Source organism: Physella acuta, unplaced genomic scaffold (assembly GCF_028476545.2).
Source record: "Physella acuta isolate Inbredline_101_S28 unplaced genomic scaffold, ASM2847654v3 ptg000115l, whole genome shotgun sequence".
In the NCBI taxonomy this organism is placed as follows: Eukaryota; Metazoa; Mollusca; class Gastropoda; family Physidae; genus Physella; species Physella acuta.
Window position 1 is genome coordinate 298725 of NW_026731635.1, and position 14876 is coordinate 313600.

A 14876-nucleotide genomic window follows, 5' to 3' on the forward strand; every position below is an offset into this window, starting at 1 on the left:
TCAATAACATTTTTCCATGGATCAATTTAGTAATAATAATAATTGAATATTGTATTGTCATCGGAAACAAAGCTTCCCTGAAAATTTCAGCGCGCTAGCTAACTGGGAAGTGCCCGAAATTTCGATCGCAAGATTTGATGGAAAGACACAAACAAACAAACAGACGCGAAAGCAAGTTAAAAAAAACGTGGGGAAAAAATTAAACTTCCTATATAAATGTACATAGAACATAGCCAATATGTGCCATAAAATGTGTGGTTTTTGTTGACAGGGTCACCATACACCTGGCTTACTCCAGAGAATTTTTTACTGCTCTGCTTACAAGTCACCTGATGATAAAAGGATATAAACAAGCAGTTGGCGGGTTTGTGAGCTCACAGGTAACTCATCTCAACTGTACCATAGATTGTTTTATTGTGAACTCACAGGTAACCGGTCTCAACTGTACCATAGATTGTTTTATTGTGAACTCACAGGTAACCGGTCTCAACTGTACCATAGATTGTTTTATTGTGAACTCACAGGTAACAAGTCCCAACTGTACCATAGATTGTTTTATTGTGAACTCACAGGTAACCGGTCTCAACTGTACCATAGATTGTTTTATTGTGAACTCACAGGTAACAAGTCCCAACTGTACCATAGATTGTTTTATTGTGAACTCACAGGTAACCGGTCTCAACTGTACCATAGATTGTTTTATTGTGAACTCACAGGTAACCGGCCTCAACTGTACCATAGATTGTTTTATTCGTGGGTTCCTAGCATTTTCATCACACAAATACAAACGTTGATAGAACACAAAGATAACTAGATATAAAGCTCGCTCAATTTTAATCACGAAAACCATTATGATTAGGATAAAAATGTTTTGAATTGCTTTAACCAGACGAAATCGGAAATACCGTCATATCATCTAGCACGCAACTAAATCACATGATACCCGTTTTTATGAACCCATGTGAAGATAAAATCTGCTTGTCTGATGATTGATTATAGAAAATGATAAGAAATACTTATTCAAATACTATTTTGCACATTATCATTTAAAATTTTTTGAGCTTGTTATAATATGTCCCGACAGGTGAATGCTTTCGTTTTTAGGATAAATTAATCAGCACCTAATCATAGAAGTTAAATGGAGCTTTTTTCAGTAGCGTAGCGAGGGGGGGGGGGGGGGGGGCGGGGGAGGAACATATGTCCCCGGGCGCCGACCTTAGGGGGCGCCAAAATGGGTTGGAAATATAAATTGAAAGGTTGAGGGGCGTGCAAATCGAAAGTTTGGGGGGGGGGGGGTGCAAATCAAAATCTTGAGGGGGGGGGGTGCAAATCGAAAGTTTGGAGGGGGGTGCAAATCGAAATCTTGAGGGAGTGGGGGTGCAAATCGGAAATTTTGTCCCTGGGCGCCGGGAATGGTCGCTTCGCCTCTGGCTTTTTTCGGCGTTAAAATTATATTATCCCCTAGAATTCTCAATTTCCCATTGAGTAGCAACTCTTGTTAACAACCCTCTCCACACCAACCCGCAGGCGAGTGAGGCAACCCTTTGCCACAACACTGACGTCCTCCCAGGGTACACCCAGGGGGAGGTCTGTAACTTGACGTCATCGAACGGGTCCCCGTGGTACTGTGGACGCCCAGTGAAGAAAGAGTTGAACTGTTCTCACTACATACACACAAGGTTTTTACCGGATACTACTGTAGCACCTTTAACAGACACGGAGCAGACGATCTTGCAGAAAAAAATTGGGTAGGTCGTTCTTAAATTTACTTGAAAACCTGAACAAAATGTAACTACGTCCAGTTCTAATACTACTAAATATAAACAAATGAACAACAAGATTAAAGCTTAAATACACATTTTTTACAGCCTCCCTGTGTAAGACAAACACTAATGATGACACAGTTATTAAAGTGTGTGTCTGTGTACAACTATAAGCCTAGCGATTGGTTAACTATTTATACCAAACCAATCAGCGAAGAATAACGTTTTTAACAGTAAAAAAGGAAACAGCTATGTTGATTGGTTTACGAAAAGAAGCCAATCTTTGGCTCGGGAGAAAACGGATCGGTCTAAGTCAAAAGAGTATTTTGGTTTTACTAATTAGATGACATTTATTCTTAATACGTCTGCAGCGGAGACTGCCCTAACTTAGACTCTAAGTTAGGGCAGTCTCCGCTGCAGACGTATTAAGAATAAATGTCATCTAATTAGTAAAACCAAAATACTCTTTTTACTAGCTTTTATTTAACTTGCTCAAATTCGGCTCAATGTTGGCACGTGGGTCAAGACATGAAGACAAAGCAATCTGACAAGCGTGGGTCTCTACCAAAATATTAGTAAAGGTATCCAATAGATAATAAAGTGACCCTCGCTTTTGTTTCTAGTAATTTAAAGAGTAGTGTGTTATTATAAATTTCACGAAAATCATTTATTTTCTACTTTTTAGTGCATTATTGCTTTTTATTAAAACGTTTTTTAATGAATTTTTTTAAAAGGATTGTTGATTCTTAAGTATTACATAATCTATTTTAATGTATACTTTTTAGTAAAAAATTAGTATTCTAATTTAATTAATACTTAATTAAGAAGGCTATAAGACTAATCTATTTTTTTTAAACTTTGACTTAGCAGGTTTTTAAGGTGGCCCCCACAACTATTGTGTTTGCAAATTAAATAATTAAATAATTATATTTCTTACGACCCTACAAAGTGTAGAAATACGATGAATTAAAATGACTTTTTTTTCTTTATTTTGTTGCTTTTTTCAAGCTCCGGTTTCATAAACTACGACAACAAAGCTGATGTGCACTTTGTTGTATTAAATAGGACCCAAACAACTGGTACGTTTTAGCCACCTCTAATCTTCTTTTAACAAGTGTTAATATTTTTTTAAAGAAATTATAAAGTTTTTTTTTAATATCGAGAGTTAAAACCTAAATGTGTAAACTCACACCAAACTGTCCAGGTGTGAAAGTAGACACGACACCTGACCGGCTGATCCCACCAACACCATGTAACCAGGTACCACCACGACACACCTGGGCTCAACCTGAACCAACCGGCTATTTTTACAAAGGTCACTGGCAGCCATTGCTGTGTCGTGTAAAGGAGGACAACTCAAGCTCGTGTTTTAAAAACGTCTCGGTCTGTATTTTCGTAGCATAGCCAACAAAATCTAATTTCTATTGTCAGAAAAATGCATTAACTATTTTTTTTTAAAGTGCAAAGTTTATTATTTTTAAATTGACTGCTTTTGTTGGATAAAAATTAATTAACTATACATCTATATGTGTAAAATAGAAATAGTCATAGACATTATTTTACAATGCTTATAAGTTAAAACGTTTCTTTCTAAATTATTTACAAATTATCCATGACTGCGTTAAATATCCCTTTACTAATTTTTCATCTACTTAAACCCCCCCCCCCCCCCGTCCCCCCAGCCCACCACGCACGCCGAGAAAAAAAAATCCATTGAATCATCATTTAATTACACATTTGCATTTTCAGTTTTAGGTTGGTTTTTAATTTTTATTTTTTCTTTATATTTAGACGTTTTGTATTAGATCTATGTATAAGTAAACCATCTTAAATGAATGAAAGTAGGCTACAAGTAAGAAAGAAGTATAACTATTGTAAATCTGTATCAGTCCTCACAAGCCGATGATGAAAACTGTAATACTAAAGCGAACGCACAACTGACGCTAAAAATTACGTGTCTGAGGCGGAAAAAAAATTGTAGATTTTGTTTCAAATCATGATTCTTACTGAACTATTTGTACTCCGTCCATGGCACAAATGTGCTTCTTGTATCGGTGATAGCTGCTTTATTTTTAAAGTAATCAAAACATTCTCAAGACCAATTTTGGTTGTCTTTACATTGTTGTATGTATTCAAATTTATTATGAATAAATATTTTATGACCTCCAAAAAAAAAAAACAAAAAAAAAAAATAATTTTTCATCTGACTTACACCAGGGGTCGGCAACCTTTTGTGACGGAAGAGCCAAAAGTTATAATTTACCAAATATCCCATTTTTTAAAGAGCCACTATCATTTTTATTTCAATATTGTGATATTTGATTTGGATATATATATATATATATATATATATATATATATATATATATATATATATATATATATATATCCAAATCAAATATCATAATATTGAAATAAAAATTGGTGGCTCTTTAATAACTGGGATATTTGGTTAATTATAACTTTTGGCTCTTCCGTCACAAAAGGTTGCCGACCCCTGCACTAAACAGAAGTAGTAAATACATTTTTAAAAATGTATGAAAGATAAATGTATAAAGATAACACATCTATGCAACTTGAATTTATTGAAAACGAACTACGGCGTTATTTTTCCCTGAGCTGAAAGAAGAAGAATCTGCGTTGACGCGTTACCCATTGCTTCACTTGATGTAGCCAGCATTCCCGATGAATTACTAGATGAATTCTTAAATTGGCCGAATGATTCAGCGTCACGTACCGTGTTAAATTAAAGGCCGCTCGCACCATTTTGGTGTAGTATGCACCATTCATACCCAAACATGAAACTGATTGCCTTTTGAGTTTTAGGGCCTTTTGTGTCTACATATCTTTGCGAGAATAGATTTGCATCACGTCTACAATTAAAAAACAAAACATAGAAATAAATCAAATGTTGAGAATACTATGAGGTTTGAGTTAACAAAAACTCAACTGCAAATTTTGATGATAGTTAATAGCATGTAAGTTCACTCATCTTATTAAAACAGTTATCAAGATAATTCATAATGAAAGTTTAGGAGACGATATTATTTTAGTGCTTGTTAATTTCCATACTAATTTTGACTTTTTAATTCTATGGGGTCGCGGCTCACTTGCTTTTTATAAAAGGGGGTTGCCACTAGAACCTCTGTACTAGAGTGTTTTAAGTTTACTGTACATATCTCTAACATTGCATAACAAGTAAATAACCTTTCCGACTAAACCAGATCCACTCCAAAACATAGTTCTAAGAACATAGTTCTAAGAACATAGTTCTAAGAATATAGTTCTAAGAACATAGTTCTAAGAACATAGTTCTAAGAACATAGTTCTAAGAACATAGTTCTAAGAACATAGTTCTAAGAACATAGTTCTAAGAATATAGTTCTAAGAACATAGTTCTAAGAACATAGTTCTAAGAACATAGTTCTAAGAACATAGTTCTAAGAACATAAATCTAAGTTGACGGTACATTTCTCTAACGTTATATAACAAGTAAATAAACTTTCCAACTACATCCACTCTAAAAACATTTAAAATAAACACTTCCTTTGTTCCCCCTTCCCACTATCTTCAGCAGTGGTCAGTTTAATGCATGTGTCATGCCTTTGTCATTCATTTTCTTGTATTTATCATGTATTTATCTTGTATGTGTCATGTATGTGTGATGTATATGTCATGTATATGTCATGTATGTGTCATGCATGTGTCATGTATGTGTCATGTATATGTCATGCAAGTGTCATGTATGTGTCATGTATGTGTCATGTATGTGTCATGTATATGTCATGCAAGTGTCATGTATGTGTCATGCATGTGTCATGTATGTGTCATGTATATGTCATGCAAGTGTCATGTATGTGTCATGTATGTGTGATGTATATGTCATGCATGTGTCATGTATGTGTCGTGTATGTGTCATGCATGTGTCATGTATGTGTCGTGTATGTGTCATGTATGTGTCATGTATGTGTCATGTATGTGCATGTGTCATGTATATGTCATGTATGTGTCATGTATGTGTCATGTATGTCATGTATGTGTCATGTATGTGTCATGTATGTGTCATGTATGTGTCATGTATATGTCATGTATGTGTCATGTATGTGTCATGTATGTGTCATGTATGTGTCATGTATATGTCATGCAAGTGTCATGTATGTGTCATGCATGTGTCATGTATGTGTCATGTATGTGTCATGTATGTGACATCTTTGTGTCATGTATGTGTGATGTATATGTCATGCATGTGTCATGTATATGTCATGCATATGTCATGCATTACAGTTTTTATTGCTGGGCGACTCCAATGGACGCAGCCATTATTATATAATAGCAAAACTATCTGGATGTGCGAATGTAATCAACGCCACCAGCGAAAAGTGGCACAAACCTCTGCTGTGTGTACATCAAGCCAACAACTTCTCCATAAAATGGCTCCCACACTCAAACCCTTTTTTGTCCTACTCGGTGAGTATCAATTATTGTCGTTTGTCCTACTCAGTGAGTATATTATTGCTTGCAGAACATTATTAGCAGGAATTGCTTGTGTTGTTAGTTTTATCATAGGCGGGTGATACAGAAGTCCTGAGATCGAGCCCCGGGCAGATGAGGCTCGTTAGCTATTGACATCAGCACATCTAGGAAAGCGAACTCTGAAATAACTAAGAGTCGTGTCCCTTGGCTGAAGGGATTACCCAACCTGCTTTCCTTTCGGCAGCTTCTGTTACCAAAGTTGGTATCAAGCGAAATGCTTAGGTTCCTTTGGACTTTACAACAAGGTCAAGTTAGGGATCAGGATGCATGGGCAACCCATGGTCTGTTCATCTAATGCGCCATGAGTATTTCACTTTTCGCTTGTCTAAGATGCAAAAACTGCTTTTTTAAACGTATCGCACGAAGTAGTGACGATTGTAGTACTAGATAGTAATTGGTGATTTACATTATAATCAAAATAAAAAAATAAATGTCCTATAACATGATCTAAAAGTCCTTAATGTCCCCTGTCCTCTTCACAGACCGAGTGGTCCTCCCCACTGAAGGACCTGATCCCTTCCAGTTACGCAATCGACCAGATCCCCATGACAGGCCGCCATATTGTGTACATCAACCACTACATCCATCTGACCAGTCACCATCTCAGCGCTTACGTCAACATGATGACCGACATCAAACTTGCCATTGATCGATTGATTCAGAGAAATCCTAATGTGATTGTTGTTTTACAGGTAAATGTGCTAGTCGGTTTACAGATAAATGTGCTTGTCAATTACAGGAAAATGTGCTAGCAGTTTTACAGTTAAATATTCAAGTCAGTTACAGGTAAATGTGCTAGTCGTTTTACAGGTAATTGTGCTAGTCGTATTACAGGTAAATGTGCTAGTCGTTTCACAGGTAAATGTGCTAGTCGTTTCACAGGTAAATGTGCTAGACAATCACAGGTAAATGTGCTAGTCGATCAAAGGTAAATGTGCTGGTCGTTTTACAAGTAAATGTGCTAGTCGTTTTACAGGTAAATGTGCTAGTCGATCAAAGGTAAATGTGCTAGTCAATCACAGGTAAATGTGCTAGTCGATCACAGGTAAATGTGCTAGTCGATCAAAGGTAAATGTGCTGGTCGTTTTACAGGTAAATGTGCTAGTCGTTTTACAGGTAAATGTGCTAGTCGTTTTACAGGTAAATGTGCTAGTCGTTTTACAGGTAAATGTGCTAGTCGTTTTACAGGTAAATGTGCTAGTCGTTTTACAGGTAAATGTGCTCGTCCTGCCTGTTGAGATAGATCTTCTCACACTCGACGTTCTGGGTGTCGCATACAATCTTGCGCCAGTGGCTGTTTCAGCTTTGTGACTTTTAAAATAGCATGTCAAAAAGCAAACAACATTGTATAAATAGTTTTAGTTGTATTTTTTAAATCTGTTATTTCCCAAGGGTCCTCATGTTGCAAATAGAAAGAGTGCCTACAGCTTTGCCGATGTTGTCCGACCTTTCATGATAGAAATCCAGAGGGATGTTTTTAAAGACCTGCAGGATCACGTGATCTATCTACCTGTATCAGACATGAGCATCGCCTGTCAGAATCAAGACACGCACCCGACTATCCCAGTCAGGCTGGAACTAGCCAAAGTGCTGCTGGGGTTAATCTGTGATAGGTGGCAGCAGTAGTTCTTTTATTGAATAAAAATTTTTATAAACATTTTAAAGTTGGTGTTACTTGTGTTGAGTTGTTGATGTTGTCGTTAAGTTTCCAAGCGATCATAAATGTTTAACAAAACAAATTTTGTAAAGGATAGTTGAGACATAAATGTCGTATCTTTTGAAGTTTTTCGAATAATAAGCTAGTCAAAAAAAAAGGTTTCCCACATTTGTTACGTTAAGGGCTAAAGATTAAAGCAGAGCTCACCTGAAGCTCCAAAACTCGTACTTCCGGGGAAGATGAGTTCGTTAGCTGGGGACAGCAACTCATCTAGGGAAGACAACTCTGAAATAAAAATGGAGCCAATTAGGCGATAGGAACACGTCCCGGCAGCCCCAGCAAGAAAGTTTGTATCGTGTAATTTGTTCAAGATGTCTTAGAGGTACCAAATTGATAGCATGTGTTTAGTCTTGAGTTTACGATAGCAGAACAGTAAGGGCTGTGTGATGGTTGTAAGTATGTAATTATATTCAAGTGTTTGCTTGCCATATAAGTCCCTTCGATCGTTTTGCCCCCCCCCCCCACACACACACCTGCTTAATACTTCTCTGTTATAGTGATACACCTAAGAAAATTATATATAAAAACATCATATATTATATATATATATATATATATATATATATATATATATATATATATATATATATATATATATATATATATATATTCGCGGCTGACTCTGATCATTACTTGTGATATTTAAACTGCATTATTTCTGTTTCCTTAAGTTTTAGATTTATGATGTCATTTGTATCCAGAACTCAACTCCATTTCCAAGCGTCAAATCAACATGACCTACAGGCGCGGATGGTTTACAACATGACCGAATTTTTTTTGTCTCATGCTTTTCTATCGTATCGTTGGAGCTATACAGAATACGAGCTGACTTGCGGCGCTATTTAGTTCTTTTATTTTCTACTTTTCAGTACTTCATAAATAGTGAGGCCTTCAATTACCCCCCCCCCCCCCCCCCCCCACCCCGCCACCGTGAAAGCAGCTGTCCGTGACGACAGTTTACGGACAACAATGAAAAGATCAAGCAAATCTTGTTACATCTCCTTAGTTTCAAATCGTTTAAAAGCTAAATTATCTGCCTCTAATAGTTGTTACTAATTCGACCCGGCGCTACAAATGTACATTCGAGATGAATCTTAGCTCACCAGAATGGTGGGGGTGGTAGCGATATGCCTGGAGAGCGGGGGAGTAACGGCTTGCGTATACGTGGTGTCTCGCATGGTCCCCGTGAAGAGAATTATATTGATGGCATCAAGTCAAAGGCAGTCAAAAGCAGTCTTCGTCTGTCTTAGTAGACAGAAGCTGTACTTTGTCTTGGCGGAGGCTTTGGCTGTAAACAAAGTTGGCAGAGGTATGCGATGATGGGGGGGGGGGGGTATTTATGGAAATAAGCTTTCAAAGGCACATTACATAAGCGCGTTTTTTCTTACCTCTAACATAAAAAAAGTGTCTGAGGTAAAGAAAATGTCTACATAACGTGTAGATGCTACACAAGATGGCTATGTCATTAATCATTGAAAAATCTTAATATTTTCTCTGCTTAGAATCATTAATACTATTTTCTTAGACTACCCCTAGCCCTAATCTTAACCCTAATCCTAATTTTAATTGTAATCATTATTGTGATCCTAATCCAAATCTTCATCCTCATCTTTATCCTCATCCTGAGACTGAACCTGAACAGGAACCTGTACCTGAATTTAACGCATACTGTCAATAAATTGTCCCTAACTCTCTACACTGTTAATACAAAGCTCGTTTGGTCTTTTACCATTTACACTCTTTACGCTAAACTTTATCCCTAAACGTAAGCATACTTCACCGTATATAATTGAACTGCTAGTTTCGCTTATTTTTCACCATTGCTCTTCGCTGGCCGTTGCATTTCTCGTTACGCTTTCAGCACTTTCCCCACTTTTCCACGCTTGTCGTTAAAACACACCTGTCCAAAGAGGTTTGTCCCCCCCCCCTTTCAGAATATTTCGTCAATGACTTAGGTAAGTGTCATTAAAATAGCTCCGATGCACTATCAGTTGCATCCTATTGGGGTATTTCTTTTCCACGAACTTTTAAATCAGGTTACTCGTATCTCAAATTTTGCTCGTATGTCAAAGCAAATTTTAGTTCGCTCGACAGTTCGTAACTCAAACATCTCGTATGTCAGGACATTCGTATGACGAGTTACCACAAAGTAATACAAAGTAGAAAATACAACAAGGTAGACGGCCGTGGAAGTCTCGAAATGGTTTTACAATATTTTAAAAATCTGGTGCGATTTTAAAATAAATATAATTATAAAAACCTGTTTGACCGACTTAAGTTTACTTAAGATTGGATGTATTTGATGTTTTAGTATTCTCGTTGAGTGAACATAATTTTTAACAAGGCAAAAATCAAGTTGGTCGTTTATATTTTATCACACAAAATGACAACAATCATGACTGAAATAAGTCTGGTGATTTTGAAATTTGTTTTGTTTAAAAAATGTATCGACAAAGTTTTGAGTACAAATTACTAAACATTTTTTTTAATTAAGTGGGATTTTCAGAATATCGTTCACGGAGTTCCTTACAGCCAATCAAAGTTTGTCTTACGAAAGTGAAACTTCGATAATCAGTTTATAACTTAGACTTGATGAAAATAAATAAAAATGCAGCCTAAACTCAAAACTTTTATTTTCAAATTCTCTAGATTTTCAACTTCTATAACATCGATTCTAATTTTTTTTAAAAATTTCTGAATCATTTTGAGGCTTAAAATTACTTTTTTTTACGGCTGATTTGAAGCCCAATTTTAAAAAAAAGCATTTATAACACAATCAATATTTAGATAAATGTTTTATGTTCTGAGTGCCAAATTATAATTATACCCCACCACCGCTTTCCCATTGGCAAATCGATTTATTTGTAAAGACTGCTGTTAACAATTATGTATTATTCATATATAGACAAGTATATCGACTGAACCTGACCGATCTCTTGAATGAGTGCGTGTTACAAGTTAGTTACAGGTTATACCCAGACCCAGTGGCGTAGCGAGGTCGGGTGTCACCCGGTGCGGTACTTAATGGTGTCACCCCCCAGAGCCGTAGCGACCCTTCCGATTTGCACCCTCCACCCCTCAAGTTTTCGATTCGCACCCCCCTCAAGTTTTTTCTATACGTTTTGCTATTTTTTGCCTTGGTGTCACCCCCCCCCTAAATGGTGTCACCCGGTGCGGTCCGCACCTCCGCCCCCCCCCCCCCTCGCTACTCCTCTGCCCAGACCCAGTGCAGCTAACCCGTAACTATTTTTTTTTCGGAGGAAATTGAAAAATTATTTACATTTACAATATTTTAGGGATGGTTGAAAAATTATGACGTAATTTTGGAGGGGGTGGGGAGTGGGGGTGGGTTGAATTTGGCTTATCGTGATGACCTGTTACGATATGAAATTAATTCAAATTATGGTGGAGAAATTCGCAAACGTTTTCAATAGGCTAAAACAGGCGGGCGACGGTTATGGTTGATCCTGTATCTTTCGCGGTCTAACTTAGCCTACCTGTACTTGCCGTCTGCGTTAGGCAGAACTAGATGATCCCCCCCCCTCTCTCTCTCACTCGCTCGCTCTCTATCTCTAGCTCGCTATCAGAAATGTCGCCAAACGGGGATTAATCTTTGTCACTAACTGTTTATTTCTGATCCACGACAGACCTCTTAAAAAAAAAGATAATATTTTTTTAGTTTTTCGGAATAGAAGCCATAAAAATGACGATAATCTTTTGCTCAAAGTTACAAAGTGTGAAATGTTTCGGTAGACTATTCATGCTGACCAGGAATGTGTGTTTAAGAAAATATTTAATAATGTCCTGCCTAGTGACGACACTATGTGTAGTTTACTTTGTGCTAAGGTAAAAGTTTTTTTTTTAAATTTTTTAATTAAATGAACTTTGTTAGTTTTTATTTATTATCGTCTAAGTAAAATCAAGTTTCTGTCCAAAGTTACTTTCAGGCATCTCTTCGCCCCCCCCCCCCCCCCACAAGGAAGTCTACCGACCCCCCCCCCCCCCCTCGAACGAAATGGAATTTATATAGAAAATATATACTTTTAACATTGACCATCCGTCCCCCCCCCCTCGGAAATCTTAGTCCGCCCCCCCCGAACATTTCAAGTGCCCCCCCCCCCCCCCCGAGAAAATAGTCTGGAAAAAACACTGTTTCTGTCCCACATATAATTATAAATGCTTCTGTTTTTATTCAATCGTACAATACATTCATACGAGGGAGAAATCCTTTTACTCGCCTACAAATAAAAACATCTGAAGCCAACACGTTTGAACTCAGCCCTCATCAACACAACAGCCAAATAAAAACATCTGAAGCCAACACGTTTCTTTTAACTCATCAACACACCAGTCACACGTGAACTCAGTTTCTACTCTCGTTTCTTGTAACGGATGACCTTGTAGTGTGCCGTCTGGTGTTCATATTGGATCCTACCACCTGTCGTCTATAACACGCCATCAATGTTAGCTGGCGTCTATAACACGCCATCAATGTTAGTTGGCGTCTATAACACGCCATCAATGTTAGCTGGCGTCTATAACACGCCATCAATGTTAGCTGGTGTCTATAACACGCCATCAATGTTAGCTGGTGTCTATAACACGCCATCAATGTAAGCTGTTGTCTATAACACGCCATCAATGTAAGCTGGTGTCTATAACACGCCATCAATGTTAGCTGGTGTCTATAACACGTCATCAATGTTAGCTGGTGTCTATAACACGCCATCAATGTTAGCTGGTGTCTATAACTATAACACGCCATCAATGATAGCTGGTGTCTATAACACGCCATCAATGTTAGCTTGTGTCTATAACTATAACACGCCATCAATGTTAGCTGGTGTCTATAACACACCATCAATGTTAGCTTGTGTCTATAACTATAACACGCCATCAATGTTAGCTGGCGTCTATAACACGCCATCAATGTTAGCTGGTGTCTATAACACGCCATCAATGATAGCTGGTGTCTATAACACGCCATCAATGTTAGCTTGTGTCTATAACTATAACACGCCATCAATGTTAGCTGGTGTCTATAACACGCCATCAATGTTAGCTTGTGTCTATAACTATAACACGCCATCAATGTTAGCTGGTGTCTATAACACGCCATCAATGTTAGCTTGTGTCTATAACACGCCATGAATGTTAGCTGGCGTCTATAACACGCCATCAATGTTAGCTGGTGTCTATAACTATAACACGCCATCAATGTTAGCTGGTGTCTATAACACGCCATCAATGTTAGCTAGTGTCTATAACACGCCATCAATGTAAGCTGGTGTCTATAACACGCCATCAATGTTAGCTGGTGTCTATAACACGCCATCAATGTTAGCTGGTGTCTATAACACGCCATCAATGTTAGCTGTTGTCTATAACACGCCATCAATGTTAGCTGTTGTCTATAACACGCCATCAATGTTAGCTGGTGTCTATAACATGCCATCAATGTTAGCTGGTGTCTATAACACGCCATCAATGTTAGCTGGCGTCTATAACACGCCATCAATGTTAGCTGGCGTCTATAACTATAACACGCCATCAATGTTAGCTGGTGTCTATAACACGCCATCAATGTTAGCTGGTGTCTATAACACGCCATCAATGTTAGCTGGTGTCTATAACACGCCATCAATGTTAGCTGGTGTCTATAACTATAACACGCCATCAATGTTAGCTGGCGTCTATAACACGCCATCAATGTTAGCTGGTGTCTATAACACGCCATCAATGTTAGCTGGTGTCTATAACACGCCATCAATGTTAGCTGGTGTCTATAACTATAACACGCCATCAATGTTAGCTGGCGTCTATAACACGCCATCAATGTTAGCTGGTGTCTATAACACGCCATCAATGTTAGCTGGTGTCTATAACTATAACACGCCATCAATGTTAGCTGGTGTCTATAACACGCCATCAATGTTAGCTGGTGTCTATAACACGCCATCAATGTTAGCTGGCGTCTATAACTATAACACGCCATCAATGTTAGCTGGTGTCTATAACACGCCATCAATGTTAGCTGGCGTCTATAACACGCCATCAATGTTAGCTGGTGTCTATAACACGCCATCAATGTTAGCTGGTGTCTATAACACGCCATCAATGTTAGCTGGCGTCTATAACACGCCATCAATGTTAGCTGGCGTCTATAACTATAACACGCCATCAATGTTAGCTGGTGTCTATAACACGCCATCCATCAATGTTAGCTGGTGTCTATAACACGCCATCAATGATAGCTGGTGTCTATAACACGCCATCAATGTTAGCTGTTGTCTATAACACGCCATCAATGTTAGCTGGTGTCTATAACACGCCATCAATGTTAGCTGGTGTCTATAACACGCCATCAATGTTAGCTGGTGTCTATAACACGCCATCAATGTTAGCTGGCGTCTATAACTATAACACGCCATCAATTATAGCTGGTGTCTATAACACGCCACCAATATTAGCTGGTGTCTATAACACGCCATCAATGATAGCTGGTGTCTATAACACGCCATCAATGTTAGCTGTTGTCTATAACACGCCGTCAATTTTAGCTGGTGTCTATAACACGCCATCAATGTTAGCTGGTGTCTATAACACGCCATCAATGTTAGATGGTGTCTATAACACGTCATCAATGTTAGATGGTGTCTATAACACGCCATCAATGTTAGCTGGTGTCTATAACACGCCATCAATGTAAGCTGGTGTCTATAACACGCCATCAATGTTAGCTGGTGTCTATAACTATAACACGCCATCAATGTTAGCTGGTGTCTATAACACGCCATGAATGTTAGCTGGCGTCTATACACATCATCAATGTTAGCTGGTGTCTATAACACGCCATCAATGTT

At 38.0% G+C, this 14876-nt stretch overlaps 1 protein-coding gene across 1 annotated transcript in view; it reads left to right on the forward strand.

The window, feature by feature from the left end:
• Positions 1 to 14876, forward strand: part of LOC131934668 (uncharacterized) — a 50219-nt gene that overhangs the window by 4584 nt on the left and 30759 nt on the right. Inside the window, exons 6-12 of the mRNA XM_059290751.1 lie at positions 272 to 380; positions 1528 to 1748; positions 2772 to 2842; positions 2968 to 3146; positions 6048 to 6230; positions 6779 to 6988; positions 7689 to 7918. Of these exons, the coding sequence (XP_059146734.1) occupies positions 272 to 380; positions 1528 to 1748; positions 2772 to 2842; positions 2968 to 3146; positions 6048 to 6230; positions 6779 to 6988; positions 7689 to 7918 (1203 nt within the window). The remainder of the gene's footprint in view (positions 1 to 271; positions 381 to 1527; positions 1749 to 2771; positions 2843 to 2967; positions 3147 to 6047; positions 6231 to 6778; positions 6989 to 7688; positions 7919 to 14876) is intronic.